The following is a 17,330-nucleotide window of genomic DNA, read 5'->3' as shown; positions in this document are numbered from 1 at the left end:
ATTCTTATTAAAATGTCATATGATATTCTGTCATCAGAATATGGAATTCAAAGTATTTATAAGGGAATCCACAAGCTCTCATCCAAACCTCCAACAACTATAAGTTCACCAGCATAGCAGAGGAAAAAAGAAAAAGAAAAACCTTACTGCTGAAATGGCTCCTATACTCCTGTAGAACATGAATAGGTTCAGAACTCATGGAAGGGAATAAAACACTTAGCATGAGAAAGATAACTGTCTCTTTGCCTTCAAGGGGCCTATTTTAAATTATGACACCCCTCCACAAAGTTTTATAATGTCCAAAACAAGATGCTCCCAGTAGGTAGACAGGTAAAGGTGCAATACCCTTTATGAATGATGATTACCATAACTCAACTCTCCTCTCTAACACCTTGTAGACCAGCCACTTAGAAGAATGTCCAACCTTGAAAACCAGTGATTTATACTGTTATTTAAAGTGTTACTCAAGCATGTGTGACTGATGTATCTTCAAGATTAATATATGCTAAAAAAAGCCAAGCTTTGTGAGTATTTTTCATATTTACTTCAGTTCTTTGACAGATAACAAATTTTAAACAGAATGTATAATTATTGTTTCAAAAAAAAAGATCCAAGGTGAGTTACGGAACAACTTCTTCCTCCTGAGCTTCCAAAATTTCTTGCACACTCAACAAATGTGATGTACTTATAGCAAACCTACAGAAAACTGTGGAATTTAACAAATACAAACTCTGAAATGGTCACAAATGAAAGAGTGACCCAAAAAAGTAGAATAAATTTCTTTTATTTCGTATCTATGGTCACAAACTAGCACATTCTGATTTCATCAGCCATTGAATGGTTATTAAAGAAGATCTGAAGGTGGTCATTGCTGACCTAACTGTTAGTCTGAGGACCTACAAGTTTGTGATCACAGATGTGAAATAAGAGAAATTTATTAACAAATACATGCATGAAAGTACATAAATGTGATCACGTATTGGCTGAGCCGCTCATGACTGCAGATGTTATGTTAGCTAATATTTCATTCAAAATAATTCTATAAATTGACAACAGAAAGCAGCATCTGTCAAAGGACAGGTAGTGAGATGTCTGTGCATTATTCTCATATGAAATTAGTTCAGTTTTCGAGCAACAGGTGCCTCATGTGTCAAGAAAATCATAGCTCAAGTTATACTGGGGTGCAGTCTTTTAAGCACAGCGTTGTGGACCAAACTGTGCTCAGGCTTGGTCACCAAAGTTTTAATGTCAACTTACAACTTACAAACAGTAGTTGCTGTCTGATTCATAATGAAGCTCTAAACAATGAGACTCTGCACAACCTTGAAACACAGCACCCCTGCACATTCCCTCTACATGGGGACTTTGACATGCACCAGATGCTATGGGGTTCCACTACTACCTGCCCCCAGGGTCAAATTATCGAAAGCATCCTGTTCATAGAAGTCTGTGCCTTCTGAATGTCCGTGTGTGGGGCAAGAGGAGGGGGGGGGGGGGCAAAGAACACATTTGAGTACTGCTAAAGGGTCTTTCTCTGATCTCTACCAGGCTGAGCAGTGCCCAAAATAAAGCTGCTAAAGTGGGTTCTCAGCAAGGCAGACTGGATGCTACATAACCAACTTTCAGGTTTGGAAGGATTATGTCACTAAGATGATCCACCATGCTACTGGTGGATCTATGCCCAAGTCTTCAGGACAGCTGCGAGGACTACCTGCCCCTTAGGAATGAAAAGTGCTGTTCTGAAATAGGAACAGGTGAACAGCTCTGTGGAGGTTCAAGTGTAGGCTGTTAAATGAGAACTGCAGTATTTTGGGTGACAAGGGCTAAATACTATTGTGTAAGTAAGGAGAGTGAAAAAGTACTGTGGCAACATTTTCTGAATTCTATAAATCATTCCCCTAGGCTGACAGATGTATGGGAAGCCAGTAGGAGAATTTTTTAGCAAGATGGGAAATGTACTATTAATGCTGCAGTAAAGCAAAAGACTCCCCTTACCAGCAAGAGAGTATTGTGCACGGATCAAGGAGTAGCATTTCACTCCTATCACTATCAAAGCCAGCCAGGATCTAGTTTTCTGTTGCTACCGAGTGATTGGTGACAGGGGCAGTTAAGACTTCTGTACAACATGATGTAGTATATAACAATCCTTTCTGTTTCTGGGAGCTGAATTGGGCATTTTCTGTAGCACATCACATGGCTCTAAGTTTCAGAAAAATCTATTCTGGCAAGTTGCAGCACTTTACCAAGAATTTAAGGTAACAGTCCTTGAACTTTTTAACCAAAATAGAGACACAGGGCAGTTCCCTGATTCACAGAAAAAGCTACTTTGATTCCCTCCCTTAATCCAAGAAAAGACCAGCTGCTACATATTACCTGCCACAGTTTTACCTTCACCACCTTTGTAGGAAAGACATTAAAGCAGATGGTCTACCACTAGTGTGCCTTGGTGCTATAATCAAGCCAGCTCATTGATCACTTTAAATATGTAAAAATGTATTTTATAAAATTAATAAGTTAAGTGAACTGATGAAGTCTGTTGCATGTAATAATTCTGCATGATGAATAAAGAATCTGAAAATGAATCTGAATCAGCATGGATTCTGGAAGTACAACTGCATTGTTGATAGCCTTACCCTTCTCTATATTGTAAGATCACTAACTTACATTGCTTCAGTTGCTTCTTTTTCATGTCCAGTGATAGGCACTCAGAACAACTTTAGATAATCAAGACAAGTCTGTTGGCTTTAAATTTTAGTTAATGCACATTTATTGTCAGAAAGAAGATCCAGTATTTTTACACATACAACAGTCAGTGATCTACAAAGACACACGAATGACAATGTGTGCTTGTGTCTGTTATGTGCGAATGGATATGTGTGTGTGTGTGTGTGTGTGCAAGTGTATACCTGTCCCTTTTTCCCCCCAAGGTAAGTCTTTCTGCTCCTGGGATTGGGATGACTCCTTATCCTTTCCCTTAAAACCCTCATCCATTCGTCTTTCCCTCTCCTTCCCTCTTTCCTGATGAAGCAACCGTGGGTTGCGAAAGCTTGGAATTTGTGTGTGTGTTTGTGTTTGTTATTGTTTCTATCAACGTACCAACGCTTTCGTTTGGTAAGTTACAGAATCTTTGTTTTTAGATATATTTTTCCCACGTGGAATGTTTCCCTCTATTATAAAAATATGTAGTAGGCTATACACAACAGCTCAGTGACAAAAATTACATACCCATTAAACTGGACAGTGATAGTTACATCATACAATGCTTACAACACTCTGTCATATGAGGACTATATGATAAGCTGTAAAATAATGACTCTCATAAAATTCTGCTCATATGGATGGTTACAATTCAATGTCAACATGTAATATTGAATATCTCTAATAAGTAAAATTTTAAATAAAATGTACCACAAAAAAATTGAGTCATTACAATGACATTCCAGGTGTGCTATCATAAAGTATGTACAACTTGCAGTATGAGTGGCATGAACAAGACAGACATGCCACTTCTTGCCACTTCATGATATGTCATGATTGGATTTGGAATATAATGGAAGTTAGTGCTCAGAGGTACTGCCAGATGAATGAATGTAGTGTGATCACTTTTTTGTTTAGGACTGAAATTAACAGAAGGAATGTAACATCAGAGCAGTGTACAGCAAGTAATCATAATGCCAGAGTTTATGCAAATTATATATAAAAGAAACATCATGCTGTAAATTGCCTTGGAAAAAAAAATTAGAAGCATTTCATTGACATATCAGTGACATTATATATTACATACATTAAAAAATTTATGTCATATGATAAATGTTATAGAATTAGTTCCAGGGGAAAGCTACACAGTCAACATTTACAGAATTGTGAAGTGAGCTCTTACCTTATTGATCGGTTTTCCTGCACGTGAAGATGACAGTTGTCAGTTATGTAATAGAATTGTAAACCAAGCCCCTGTACAATTTAGGGTAGCAAATGTAAAATACCATTCGTGTATAAAATATCTTTTATAAAAACATGAACCAGTGTAAAATTACTAAGCTGCACATACAGTTTTGTACTGTTTGTTATTACTTCCATGTTACTTAGAAAGTCAACACTATTTTATGGATGACAGTAACAGGTTCCTTCAAGTACAAAACCAATGTTCTCCATTGCCATAGACATTTAGGATTACCATTAGTATGCTCTTGGGATTTGATGTGTGACCTAGGTACTGACCTAAGGAGCATAACTCCGGTGTCATCAAACCGTTAACATGCTATATGAAGGTGATCTTCTGATGTATATTACGCTTTAGTATCAATAAGAGATTCTTATGTTGCATATGTCGTAGAACTTATGACGGTAAGAATAACAGAAGACTTATAACTCAGGATACTGGAATACCCATAATTCATAAAACCACAAGTACATTACAAATAAAAAATGAATACTAAATATAAAATAACTGTTTTGATGCTTATGCTGACTGATTCAGGATGTGAAAATAAGGTATCACTGCAGTTACATTGTATAGTCAGCTAATAAGTCTATCTTACATTACCATCCCTTATAAACAGGACTATGGCATGAAGATTAACATCTCCAAAATGAAAGTAATGGCAGTGGGAAAGAGATATAAACAGATTGAGTGCCAAATAGGAGGAACAAAGTTAGAACAGGTGGACAGTTTCAAGTACTTAGGATGCATATTCTCACAGGATGGCAACATAGTGAAAGAACGGGAAGCGAGATGTAGCAAAGCTAATGCAATGAGCGCTCAGCTATGATCTACTCTCTTCTGCAAGAAGGAAGTCAGTGCCAAGACTAAGTTATCTGTGCACCGTTCAATCTTTCGACCAACTTTGTTGTATGGGAGCGAAAGCTGGGTGGATTCACGTAACCTTATCAATAAGGTTGAGGTTACGGATATGAAAGTAGCTAGGATGATTGCAGGTACTAGTAGATGGGAACAATGGCAGGAGGGTGTCCACAATGAGGAAATCAAAGAAAAACTGGGAATGAACTCTATAGATGTAGCAGTCAGGGTGAACAGGCTTAGATGGTGGGGGCATGTTACACGCATGGGAGAAGCAAGGTTACCCAAGAAACTCATGGGTTCAGCAGTTGAGGGTAGGAGGAGTCGGGGCAGACCAAGGAGAAGGTACCTGGATTCGGTTAAGAATGATTTTGAAGTAATAGGCTTAACATCAGAAGAGGCATCAATGTTAGCACTGAATAGGGGATCATGGAGGAATTTTATAAGGGGGACTATGCTCCAGACTGAACGCTGAAAGGCATAATCAGTCTTAAATGATGATGATGATGATGATAAATAGTCGTATGCATTCTCAGAAATGGTGTCTAATGGTTATAGTGTTTTTCATTAGGCTAATTGCTGTTCTGAAGGTTATAAACCAACTGCAGTTTTACTGATACAGTGAAGGCACATTGATGTAAAGATGAAAATTAAAAAAAAAAAAAAGATGGTGTATTTTATATATAGCTTAATACGGGTGCATGTTTTTATAAAAAATGTTTTATGTATGAACTGTATTTTATATTGCTACCCTACATTGTGTAGAGGCTAGTTTTACAATTTCCTATAATAATTGTTAACTGTCATTCTTTGCTTGCAGCAAAATTGACCAATAAGGTCAGATCCCACTTCATAATTCCGTAAATGTTGACAGTATAGCTTTCCCTTAAATTAATTCTATTAGATATATTGTATGGCATAAATTTTGTTAATTTTTGTTACATATTATTCCATCATTACATCGTGAAATGCTTCCAATTTCTATCTGATGGCAAAGGTAGCCATTCATGACAATTTACAGGATGCTGTTTCCTTTATAAACAAGATGTATGAACTTTGCTGTTTTGATTACTTGGTGTATATTACTTTAATGTTGCATTCCTTCTGCTAGTTCCCATGTTAAACAAACATGTGATCCTTTTACATTAGTTGTAATTGACATCATACAGTGCAGACGGCCATCTGGTAGTATTTCTCAGACTAGCTTCTGTTACACTCCAGATCCAGTCGTCACTAACTTTGTCACAGTCAACATGCATTACTATCCCATGTGTAGCATGTGTGTCTTGTTTATGCCATTTGTACTCGAAGTTGTACATATTCTATGATAGCACTCCTGGCATGCCATTGTAATGCCGAACTTCATTATTATGTATTGAATTTCAATTGTATCCATCCATATGAGCAGAATTTTGTGAGGGTTATTGTTCTACAGCATAGTCCACATATGACAGAGTGGTGTAAGCCTTGTATGATGTAACTAGTACTGCCCAGTTTTATGGGTGTGTAGTTTTTGTCATGAGATGTTGTGTATACCCTACTATGTTTTTTTATATGACTGTCAGCCTTGACCTCAATATATTTTCTTTTCATAGATCTGAGGATGACAATACATATTGCTGAAACTAGTAATGCAGTAACTGTGTTAACATAGTGCTCTTGGCAAATGAATTGATTTTCAGAAGGAGACTACAGTATGACATATAATATTCTTCTAAATAAGATATACAAATCTGTCAATTGCTACACAGAAAAATATTTCAAAGATTAGCTACAGAGTATCCTCTGAAGCAAGTGAAGTACACCATAAAATAGATGGAAAGTGGAGTGGGAGGTATTGGGATGAACATTTTTACATGTACTGTAATATGTAATCAAGATAGAGCTTGTTAATATGTACTCATATATTCATGCATGCAACATACATGTAGAATTTTCACTTATATCATATCTTTTACATTTCATTTCTAGATATCATATCTTTGTCAAAGGTGATGAGCCTCAATGTAATCCAGTGCCCTTATGTTTTTCACCTGAACATAAATGTTGTTGTATACGATGCGATGCTTTAGCAGGAATTTTAAGAATAATTTTGTAAATAGAATTATACTAAGTGGAAATAAGGTCACTGAATTTACAGGTCACATGGTACCATGCAGAATCAACATCACTCATTAGTCCAGGTCCAAATAACTCTGTACACATGTTTTTAGATTCGTAAAAAATGAGTCTTTATTATGAAAGATGCTTGACACTGATACAGACTTGCATGTATGACAGGACTCCAACTGTCAACAGGAATCGTGGTAGCAGTCCATATGTGTCCAATTCTGGTACAGATACTGTTAACCGAGGAACTCCTGCTTCTGTCAGGTAATGTCTGATATTAATAGTTACTTAATTTTTTTTTATATTTGTTTTATGTGTCATATTATAACCAAAATAGGTGCTATTTAACCTTCGATAGTAGCATAAAGAAACTATGAAAATACAATTGAGATAGGATGATAGCAGAACTCACTTCCCTTCCAACTGTCAACCCAGTCATAGCTTTAGGCCCTACTCCAGCATCCGACCCTACTTTTCATGCCTACACAAATAAGCCCCTGCTCCCAATAGAGAACAAGATTCATTAATCCACCCATTCTCCTTTCAGTCCACCAGCATTGCTATCAAACTTAACTCTAAGAGCTGAATTCTATGTCTACATCTACATTCATACTCTGTTAGAACCAAGAATTCAATTTGTGCAAGTAACACCTGAAAAACAATTGTTTGTATCCTTTTGTAAAAGCCCAAATTTCTCTAATTTTACCGCTATGAGCAACATGTATCTTGGAGAAAGTAATAAGTGATAAAGCATTTTTATATCTTCACTGTGTTTTTATTCAAGCCAAAATGGCAAATGTCTCAGAGTAACAACCAATATTCAACAACCAGTCAAACAAGGAATTCGTAAATGGTGTCTTTTGAGGGTGAATTGTACTTTCTTAGGATAAACTTTAGTCTGGCATCTTCCTCCTCCTTTATGTCACCATTCCACTTTATATGGAGACTTGACAGTTGTGACAGAGAGTTTCATGCATTGTATCCTAGGTCACATTTATGTAAATTATAAAACTGAATTGGAGGACAGAAGGTGAAATGTGGAGTACTTCCAAGAGAAACATATAAAAGAAGGATAGGTTGTGGAAGATTAAAAGGGAAGGGTAGATCACTCAGGTCCCAGGATGAGAGAGGTCCACCTTTAATGAAGATGACTATAGACAAAGGTCTTTGACTGTCCTCATTTTCTTGTCATACAAAGAAGATCATTAAGTGATAATATATATGTTAGATAATCCATGCCATGAAATAACAGTGTGATAAAGTTTTGGCCAGTGTGCGTAGACTCAAACAAATTTCCAATTGAAAACTACCTTGGAAAGGACAGTCTGTATTTAAATAATCGAGATCTTTAACTTTCAGCAGTATGTTTACTGATGTCTGCAAAATCTTAAAAATCAAAGGAAGTATGTCCAGATGGAGATTAAAAATCAAATTTCCATCAGAAAATAAAGCCAAAAACAATGAGGTGATAAAGTCATGGGATGGTGATATGCATATTACATATGGTGGTATTATCATGTATGCAAGGTATAAAAGGACAGCGCATTGGCAGAGCTGTCATTTGTACTCAGGTGATTCAAGTGAAGAAGTTTCCAATGTGATTATGGCCACACAATGGGAATTAACAGATTTTGAACGGGAATTAACAGACTTTGAATGGGGAATGGTAGTTGGAGCTAGACGCATGGGACATTCCATTTCAGAAATCATTAGGGATTTCGATATTCTGAGATCCACAGCATCAAGAGTTTGCCAAGAATATCAAGTTTCACATATTACCTCTCAACACATATAATGCAGTGGCTGATGGTCTCCACTTAATCAAGAGCAGTAGCATTTGTGTAGAGTTGTCAGTGTTAACAGACAAGCAACACTGCATGAAATAACTGCAGAAATCAATGTGGGATGTGCAACGAATGTATCCATGGTGACAGTGTGGTGAAATTTGGCATTAATGGGCTATCTCACTAGATGACCAACACAAGTGCCTTTTCTAATAGCACGACTTTTCTTACAGAACCTCTTCTGGGCTCGTGACCATATCGGTTGGACCCTAGATGACTGGAAATCATGGCGTGGCCAGATTAGTCCTAATTTCAGTTGGTAATAGCTGATCATTGGGTTCAATAATGAAGCCATGGGTCCAAGTTGTCAGCAAGGCACGGTACAAGTTGGTGGTGGCTCCATGGAGTAGACTGGGTTCTCTGGGAATGGGAAATAGTTATGTTCGGCAGCTTTGCAGCCATTCATGGACTTCGTATTCCCAGACAGTGATGGAATTTTTATGGATGATAGTACGCCATGTCACCGGGTCACAGTTGTTCACAATTGATTTGAAGATCATTCTGGACAGATCGAGTGAATGATTTGGCCACCCGGATGACCTGACATGAATCCCATTGTAACACACTCGAGGGGTCAATTCATGTACAAACTCACATACCAGCAACAGTTTTGCAATTATAGACGGCTGTATAGGCAGCATGGCTCAGTATTTCTGGAGGGGCTTTCAAAAACTTATTGAATCCATATCATTTCGAGTTGCTGCACTATGCCGAGCAAAACGAGGTATGACACAATATTAGGAGATATCCTATGATTTTTGTCACCTCAGTATATAAGCACAATCCAAACAAGGAAGAACTGCATAACAAGTTTTTAGAATACAATATATAATAAAGAAGCCAGCTAAAAGAAAATCACAAAAAGTACTGCATCGGAATATTGGTAATAATAAACATGCATTAGACTTACTCTTAACTGAAATAGTGAACAAATAGAAATATTATGTGTCATGAATATGGTCTAGGTGAAAGTGAAAAAGGTAATCTGACAATAAAGGGGTATAACTGATCTAGTTAGTTCGATAGACTCAAACATAAAATTGGTGGAATTTATGTATGCCTTAAAATAACAGGAGAACCTCCCCAGACTAGAATGAGATTTTCACTCTGCAGAGGAGTGTGCGCTGATATGAAACTTCCTTCCAGATTAAAACTCTGAGCAGGACTGAGAATCAACTCAAGACCTTCGCCTTTTGCAGGCAAGTGCTCTCAGCACACAGTTTTTATCTGCCATGAAGTTTCATATCAGCGCACATTCTGCTGCAGAGTGAAAATCTCATTCTGGAAACATGTCCAGGCTGTGGCTAAGCCATATCTCCGCAATATCCTTTCTTCCAGGAATGCTAGTTCTGCAAGTTTTGTAGAAGAGCTTCTGTGAAGTTTGGAAGGTAGGAGACGAGTTACTGGTGGAATTAAAGCTGTGAGGACAGGTCATGAATCGTGCTTGGGTAGCTCAGTTGGTAGAGCACTTGCCCGCAAAAGGGAAAGGTCCTGAGTTTGAGTCTCGGTCTGGCACACAGTTTTAATCTGCCAGGAAGTTTCTCCTCAAACTAAACAGTAAAGATATAAAACTCACCAAAGCCTGACCTTGAAGTTGTTAGTGTAATATCAGATGATTTAAGAGTGTTCTGCTTTTATGGATCACATGGACATTTTACAGCAGTGTTAAGTAGAGAATATTTGACTGAAAATCCAGATGCACAGAATACAGATGAAGAGTGTGATCCACTTATTATTACAGTGAACTATTTTATTGTAGCATTTGCCAAAGTAAAAAGGCAAGAACAGCTGCAGGCTCAAATACAGTCAATCACCAGCCAAATATTAGAACATTGTAGTATAATGCAGTATCTCGAAGTAAATGACCTCTATCGTGGCAACCGGCATGGATTTTGAAAACTTCAGTTGTGTGAAACCCAACTTGTGCTTATCTCTCATGATATCCTGAAAGTCATGGAACAAGGCAGTCACATAGATATGTTATTTTTGGCTTCATATTTGACTCAGAACCACACAACATTTATTAGTGAAAGTATGATCATGTGGTATCAAATGAAACTGGTGACTGGACTGAGCATTTCTTGATAGGGAGGACCCAGCATGTTAGCTCAGATGGAGAATCACACACAGACATAGAAGTAACTTCAGGCTTGCCCTGGGGAAGTGTGTTGGGGCATTCCAGTTGATGATGTATGGTAATGATCTGTCAGATTGTATCAGTAGTAACCTCAAACTTTTTTACAGATGATTCGTTTATCTATACAGTGTGTTCAGAAATTCTAGTTTCAGACTTCGAGGACTTGTAGAGGACAGTCATCATCATTTTCTTTGGGCCTTAGTCCCACTTCAACACGGGATCAGCCTTGTTACTTTGGATTTAATGATGTTAGTGTCGAAGGGTGGCTGGATGCCCTTCCTGTTGCCACCTCATACACCTCCCCCCCCCCCCCCCCCCACTCCAGCCCCCACCCAACCCCACCCGGGACGGCTTTAGTGAACTCAAGCTGTCTGCATCTAGTATAAGCCATGAAATAGTGTGAATGTTTTCAAATGTTTGTGAGTCATGTAACTGAGGCAGGACCTGGGGACCAGCCCAGTATTCACCTGGTGGGATGGGGAAAACCACCTATAAATCACATCCACACTGGCCGGCACATCGGCCCTTGTCGTTAATCTGTCAGGCAGATTCGATCCGGAGCCGGCACGCCTACCTGAGTCCAGGAAGCAGTGCATTAGCACCCTCGGCTAACCTGGTGGGTGACTTGTAGGGGGCAGTGCATACATAATATTTTGAATAGGAGCCCATGTCAGGAAACATACCGTTTCCACACTGCAGACGCATGAAAACATGATTGCTAAGTAGCTATGCAATGGCATACCATTTCCACACTGCAGACGATTGAAAACATGATTGCTAAGTAGGTTTGCAGTGGGGTAGTCATGGTGGAGGGAGATTATATTGGATCGGTTGGTGTAATCTGATGTCCATCCTACCTCTCTGACCTGATTCGAGCCTCATTCACATGTCTGTGAGTGTCAGATTAACGTAGTAAAGTACATGTTTAGAGAATGCACCAACTAGATCCTTCTGAATGGTGAAGCTCACAGCAATTGAAGAACTGTCGTCACCTGTATCAAGATCGTTCTCCACAACGTCTGAGTCTGTTGAATACCCATTTCACCACTATTACACAACAGCTTCTCCACTGTCAGAAGGCTTGACTGTGGTGTTCCTAGCAGATGCACCACATCCAAAATGGAAGAGGCCATACTGCATCAAATTGAAGAGAACCCGTCAATGAGTACACAAGTCATTTCTTTGGCTATTAATGAGTGGAAGTGTAAAACAAGTGTCATACTGCATCATTCCTAATCTAATCACTTGCTTGCAAAAGTGGTTGACTTACCAACATGTTTTCAAATGACTGTAGTACAGAAACAGTATGTTTCCAGACATGGGTTCCAATTCAAAGTATTATCTACTCACTCCCCTCTACAAGTCCTAGAAGTTTTTAATGGGAATTTCTGAACACCTGGTATTAAATTACTATGAGGAGAAAACTGCAGCAATATGCAGCCAGATCTTGGTAAGATTTCAAAGTGACTCAAACATGGATTGCTCTCATTGCTCATAAATGTAAAATAATGCAATTCACAATATACAGAAATGTAGTGTTCTATAACTTCAATATCAATGAGTCGCAAGTGGAAGGAGTCAAGTCATATAAATATGTATGTGTAACAATTTATGGAGTATGAAATGGAATGACCTCATATGCTTAGTGTAGATAAAGTAAGTTGCAGACTTAAATTCATTGGTAGGATACTGGGAATATTCAGTTAATGTACTAAAGAAATTACTTACAAACCACTTGTAATACCCATCCTAGAATATCACTGAATGTGTGGGCTATTGAATATATACAGTGAAAGGCAGCATGAATGGTGACAGATTTGTTTTACCCAAGAGACAGTGTCACACAAATGCTGAAAAAATTGTACTGGCAGATTCTCAAACATAGGCACCAACTATTCCATGAAAGCTTACTTACAAAGTTTAAAGAAACAATATCAAGCGAGGAATTGAGGAGTACAATACAACCGCCTATGTATTGCTGCTATAGGAACTGCAGAGAAAAGATTGGACTAATGGCAATGCACCCAGAGGCCTGTAAGCAGACATTCTTAATGTACTCCATATGTGAACAGAATGAGAAGAAACCCTAATGCATGGTGCAGTGGAAAGTAGTCTTTACCATGTATTTCAAAGTGGTTTGCAGGGCATGGATGAGTATCTCAGTTCCTGTAATTAGTTACAAAAGATATGCAGTAAAATAGTAAAAGAGGAAAACGTGAAAGGAATCACCATCATCATCTAAAAAAAAAAAAAAAATAAGGTAAAGGCAACTTGAAATATAATAGATGCTAAAGGAAATGGAAAAAAAATTGTATCAAATAAAGATACAGAGATCAGGTCAATGAAAATAAACAGCACAGTATTTACAGATGGCAGAGAAATAGCGAACATACTCAGTGATAATTATATAAATGTGGTAGAGAACTTAATACGGGGAAGAAAAAGTTGAAGAAAGAAAAGTATTAAGGTACAGTACCATGTTCTTGAAACAAGTCTAAAAAGAACTGAGAAAGCTGTACATAAACTAAAGGCAAGAAATCAGCTGGTGATGATTAAATATTGAATCATTTAATACAGTTAGTAAATGAACAAATAATCACTCCATTACTGGACATAGCAAGCTGTTCTTACTGATATACAACTGAAAATCAGCATGGTGATGCCAGTGAACAAGAAAGGGACCAGAATGATCCCAACAACTACAGACCAGTTTCATTAACATCAGGTTTCTCAAACATCCTGGAAATGCTTCTTTATAATAGATTAGTTTCATTCCATTCCCATATGTAACATCAAATATTCTACGTTACTCATTTACAGTATAGAATTAATGATTTCAAATTTCAGCCAGTGACTAAGGTTTCTATATTAAAAATTTCTAATCATACAAAATATGCTTGTAGTAAGTTGCGTTTCTCTCTGGGGTATAAAGAACCAAACTTACAATATTGTAACTAAATGGAGCTCATTGTTTCTCCCTCAACTGGTTTATTTACTCATTCAATGGCTGTGAAATGCTACATAAAGACAATTAATTTTATTATTTTTTCACTGGTACATGTGCAATATATTTTTTCTGTCAAAACTGAAAAAAGTATTATAACACAACTTTTTTTTTCATTTTCAGGACACGACCAACCTTAAAACCATCAACAGCATTTGTGTCAAAAGCTCAAGAATTTGTTGACATTTATAAGTACCCTCCGAGCAGGTAATTAGTAACTTTTAAGTATAAAATAATTTCAGTTTTATGTAGATAAATTAACATATTGTGGTTCTAACTTGAATAGTGAATCTGGACACCTTAAGTACGCATGCTGCAAGAGATATAAGAAAGCTACAGAAACAATCACGAATACATGTCAAATCATAGTCTTATGAAGCAGCTTTTGTTTAGACCTGACTGTTTACTGTTCCATCATTTTTGTTAATTCTCTCTAATAACTTGAATAAAATATGAAAATATTAACCGATATATCGTTGGCGTGTATCCACTTCCCAGCTCATTATTTCATTCAAAATAAAGCACTGTGAAAAACTAAAACATTCAGTTTTATGCAGTATATGATTTTGATATCTTTTCTGTTAGTTACAAATCTGCAGAAGAGAGACAAATTGACACTTATAGACAATGTCCTATGAAAACATGTTTTCTTTCAAGTGGCAATATTGAGTTCTTTTATCTTTCTTCGTACCAATCTTTCAGGATGTGATGAAGGTGTAATGAAACTAATAAATGTAAGGTTCTCAATACTAGTCTGCTTTATAATCCTGTAGGTTGTAAAAAATTGTGGAACTGTAATTAAGCTAACAATACCAAATACAGAAAAACACACTACAAGATACATTTGCAGATTGTAAAAGAAGGAATAAGTAGGACTTCTCAGACAGTTTCATGCAACAACTTTCACTAAGTATTCAGAAAGCAAGTGTAAAGAAAAGTCAGTAAACAAAAACCAGTTTTGTTTATATGTAGTTTTCATGCTAGAGAGGAGTAGGATTTAGTATCAAAATTACTGCCATGCTGGTTGGGTCAGATGATAAAGGACACTGATAGAAATTGTCAAGATTTCACAAAGAATAACAATATGTTTGTAGTGAGCAGTCTGGACAACAATATTGCCAGAGATTGTAAGTATTCTATGAGGGTTGTCCAGAAAGTAATGCACCACATTATTTTCCTCAGCCAAAAACAGTGCTACAAATGGTAAATGTTATGTATGTATGTGTTTGAAGTCTCCTGAGTGAGTGTGCTAAGATTCTGTCACTTCTGACAGATAGCATAGCTGCAGGACAGTTTCAAAATGACATCTGTAGATGATGTACGTTACAAGAAACTTGCTGTCATTGAATTTCTCACAGCAGAGAAATAAACTGTGGGGAATATTCGCAAACGCTTGTGCAAAGTTTATGGAGCATCTGCTGTCAACAGAAGTGTAGTTAGTCACTGGGCATGGAGGGTGAGGTCATCAGAAGCTGGTTCAGCAGAGCTCCATGATTTGCAGCAGTTGGGGAGACCATCCACAGTTGTCACACCTGACGTGTTGCAGGAGCGTTGTCATTTGTGAGGACAGACACATTACAACTCAGCAAGTGGCACTGCATCTCTCAGTCAGCAAAGGAAGTGTGTATGCATTATCTGCATTCTTGGATATTCAAAACTGTGTGCAAGATGGGTCCCGTGGTGTCTTACGGTGGATCAGAATTTACACAGAAAAAACATTTGTCTTGATTTGTTGCAACGTTTTGAAGCTGATGGGGACGCCTCCTTGTCCTGGATTGTGACTGGTGATGAAACCTGAGTTCACCATTTTGAGCCCGAAACAAAATGACAGTCGATGGAATGCCACCATTCCCAGTCCCCACAGAAGAAAAAATTCAAAGCAACTGCTTCGAATTGTTTGGGCCATTAAAGGATGCCATTTGTGGAAGATATTTTGAGGATGATGAGGAGGTGATTCACACAGTGAAACACTGGCTCCGCCACCAGGACAAGGATTGGTACCAACACAGCAGACATGCCCTTGTTTCGCACTGGAGGAAGGTCATAGAATGGGATGGAGGTTACAAGGAAAATTAGGGTGTGTAGATATAACACCATTCTTTTGTGCATCTAATTCTCATTATATTCAACAAAAAATTGTTGAAGAAAAAAAAAAGTTAGGTGCATTGCTTTGTGGGTAACCCTCGTAAACAAATGAGGAACATTCTAATCATAATCCTTCCCACCCCTTGTAAAATGATATTCCACTGCCCACCAAATCTACACAATATCCTAGCCTGTCCCTGTACTACACCCACTCCAAACCCCCTGAACCATCAGCTACCTGTCCACTACTATTTAGTGAGTTGTTACTCCTAAATTATGTACATTCTGCCAGAACTTTCCATACTATTTATATTTCTTTATTTTCACTTATGTACAAGACCTTTTCAGATTTTCTGACAGGTATTTACGCCTACTTTGTTCTCATTTAGACACTGTAACAACTGTTAAACTAAGTACGTAACTAAATTTCAACATTATAATATTATTCACTGTAGAGTATGACATTTTGAACAGTTATCTAACAAAATTGTACCATAAAATGAAAATTTTAATTTTGAAAGCAGAAAATGTACAAAAAAACATATTACCAGAATAAAAGTACAAATAAATCAGTCAGAAAATAAAAACTTTAGGATTTGATGTGGAAGTGAAGGAGGTAGAACTGGGAGCTGTGACTGTTATAATTAATTGGTGTTTGTTTAATTGTATTTCATATTAGAGTAACTTCCATTTATTAAGTGAAACTTAATTAACCATACACACCTAATGTCTACACAAATTATGAGTTGTAAACAAGTGTATGTTTTGTCCAAAACTTTTTGGAGTGTTGTTCTCAATAAGTACTTTCCTCTACATTTTACTTGTCCAGTACTTTGAGAAAATAATAATGTTTCCTTCTTCTTTTAGGCCTGCACCAGTCTATCCCCAGCCACAGGTTGATAAGACTGCTGCAAAATGCCGTAAGGATGTGTGTTTGTTACCTGATTGCTTCTGTGGTGGTAAGGATATACCAGGTATGTTTAAAGGCACGGCACTGAAATAAAATTTGTGTAACTTTTAAATAATTTTAGAAGTATGGTTTTTGTTGTGATGGTTCACGTAAGATGATACACTGTTCTTGACAGCCATGAGCCAGCTAAAAACCAACTGGAACAGGGCATTCACACTTCCCGTACGGAGACATGATTTTGAAGAAACATATATTGATTATATTCATTTTAATCTTGTTTTTCTTATTGAGTGTAATATTTCTAGAAACTATTGTGAATGAGCTACATAAAAAACTAACAAAATTTGAGGGTTAGTTAGATAGTTATGTATTTTGCACACCATTTCCACTGCATGTGAGACCAAGGTCAAAATTTGTTTGCCTGACATAAAAACGGCAATGTT

At 37.3% G+C, this 17,330-nt stretch overlaps 1 protein-coding gene across 11 annotated transcripts in view; it reads left to right on the top strand.

Annotated features, from left to right (window-relative positions):
• LOC126191547 (uncharacterized) overlaps positions 1–17,330 on the top strand; it is a 344,682-nt gene that overhangs the window by 279,013 nt on the left and 48,339 nt on the right. For 6 of the 11 annotated variants that reach the window (XM_049932534.1, XM_049932508.1, XM_049932499.1 and 3 more), the window contains 3 exons: positions 7,079–7,171; positions 14,016–14,099; positions 16,845–16,951. In XM_049932534.1, coding sequence (XP_049788491.1) covers positions 7,079–7,171; positions 14,016–14,099; positions 16,845–16,951 — 284 coding nt within the window. The remainder of the gene's footprint in view (positions 1–7,078; positions 7,172–14,015; positions 14,100–16,844; positions 16,952–17,330) is intronic. The other 5 variants (XM_049906193.1, XM_049932525.1, XM_049932517.1 and 2 more) reach the window with 1 other exon arrangement.

Source organism: Schistocerca cancellata, chromosome 1, assembly GCF_023864275.1.
Source record: "Schistocerca cancellata isolate TAMUIC-IGC-003103 chromosome 1, iqSchCanc2.1, whole genome shotgun sequence".
In the NCBI taxonomy this organism is placed as follows: domain Eukaryota; kingdom Metazoa; phylum Arthropoda; class Insecta; order Orthoptera; family Acrididae; genus Schistocerca; species Schistocerca cancellata.
Note: the sequence above shows the minus strand (reverse complement) of the source record. Positions and strands in the feature narration are given on the sequence as shown.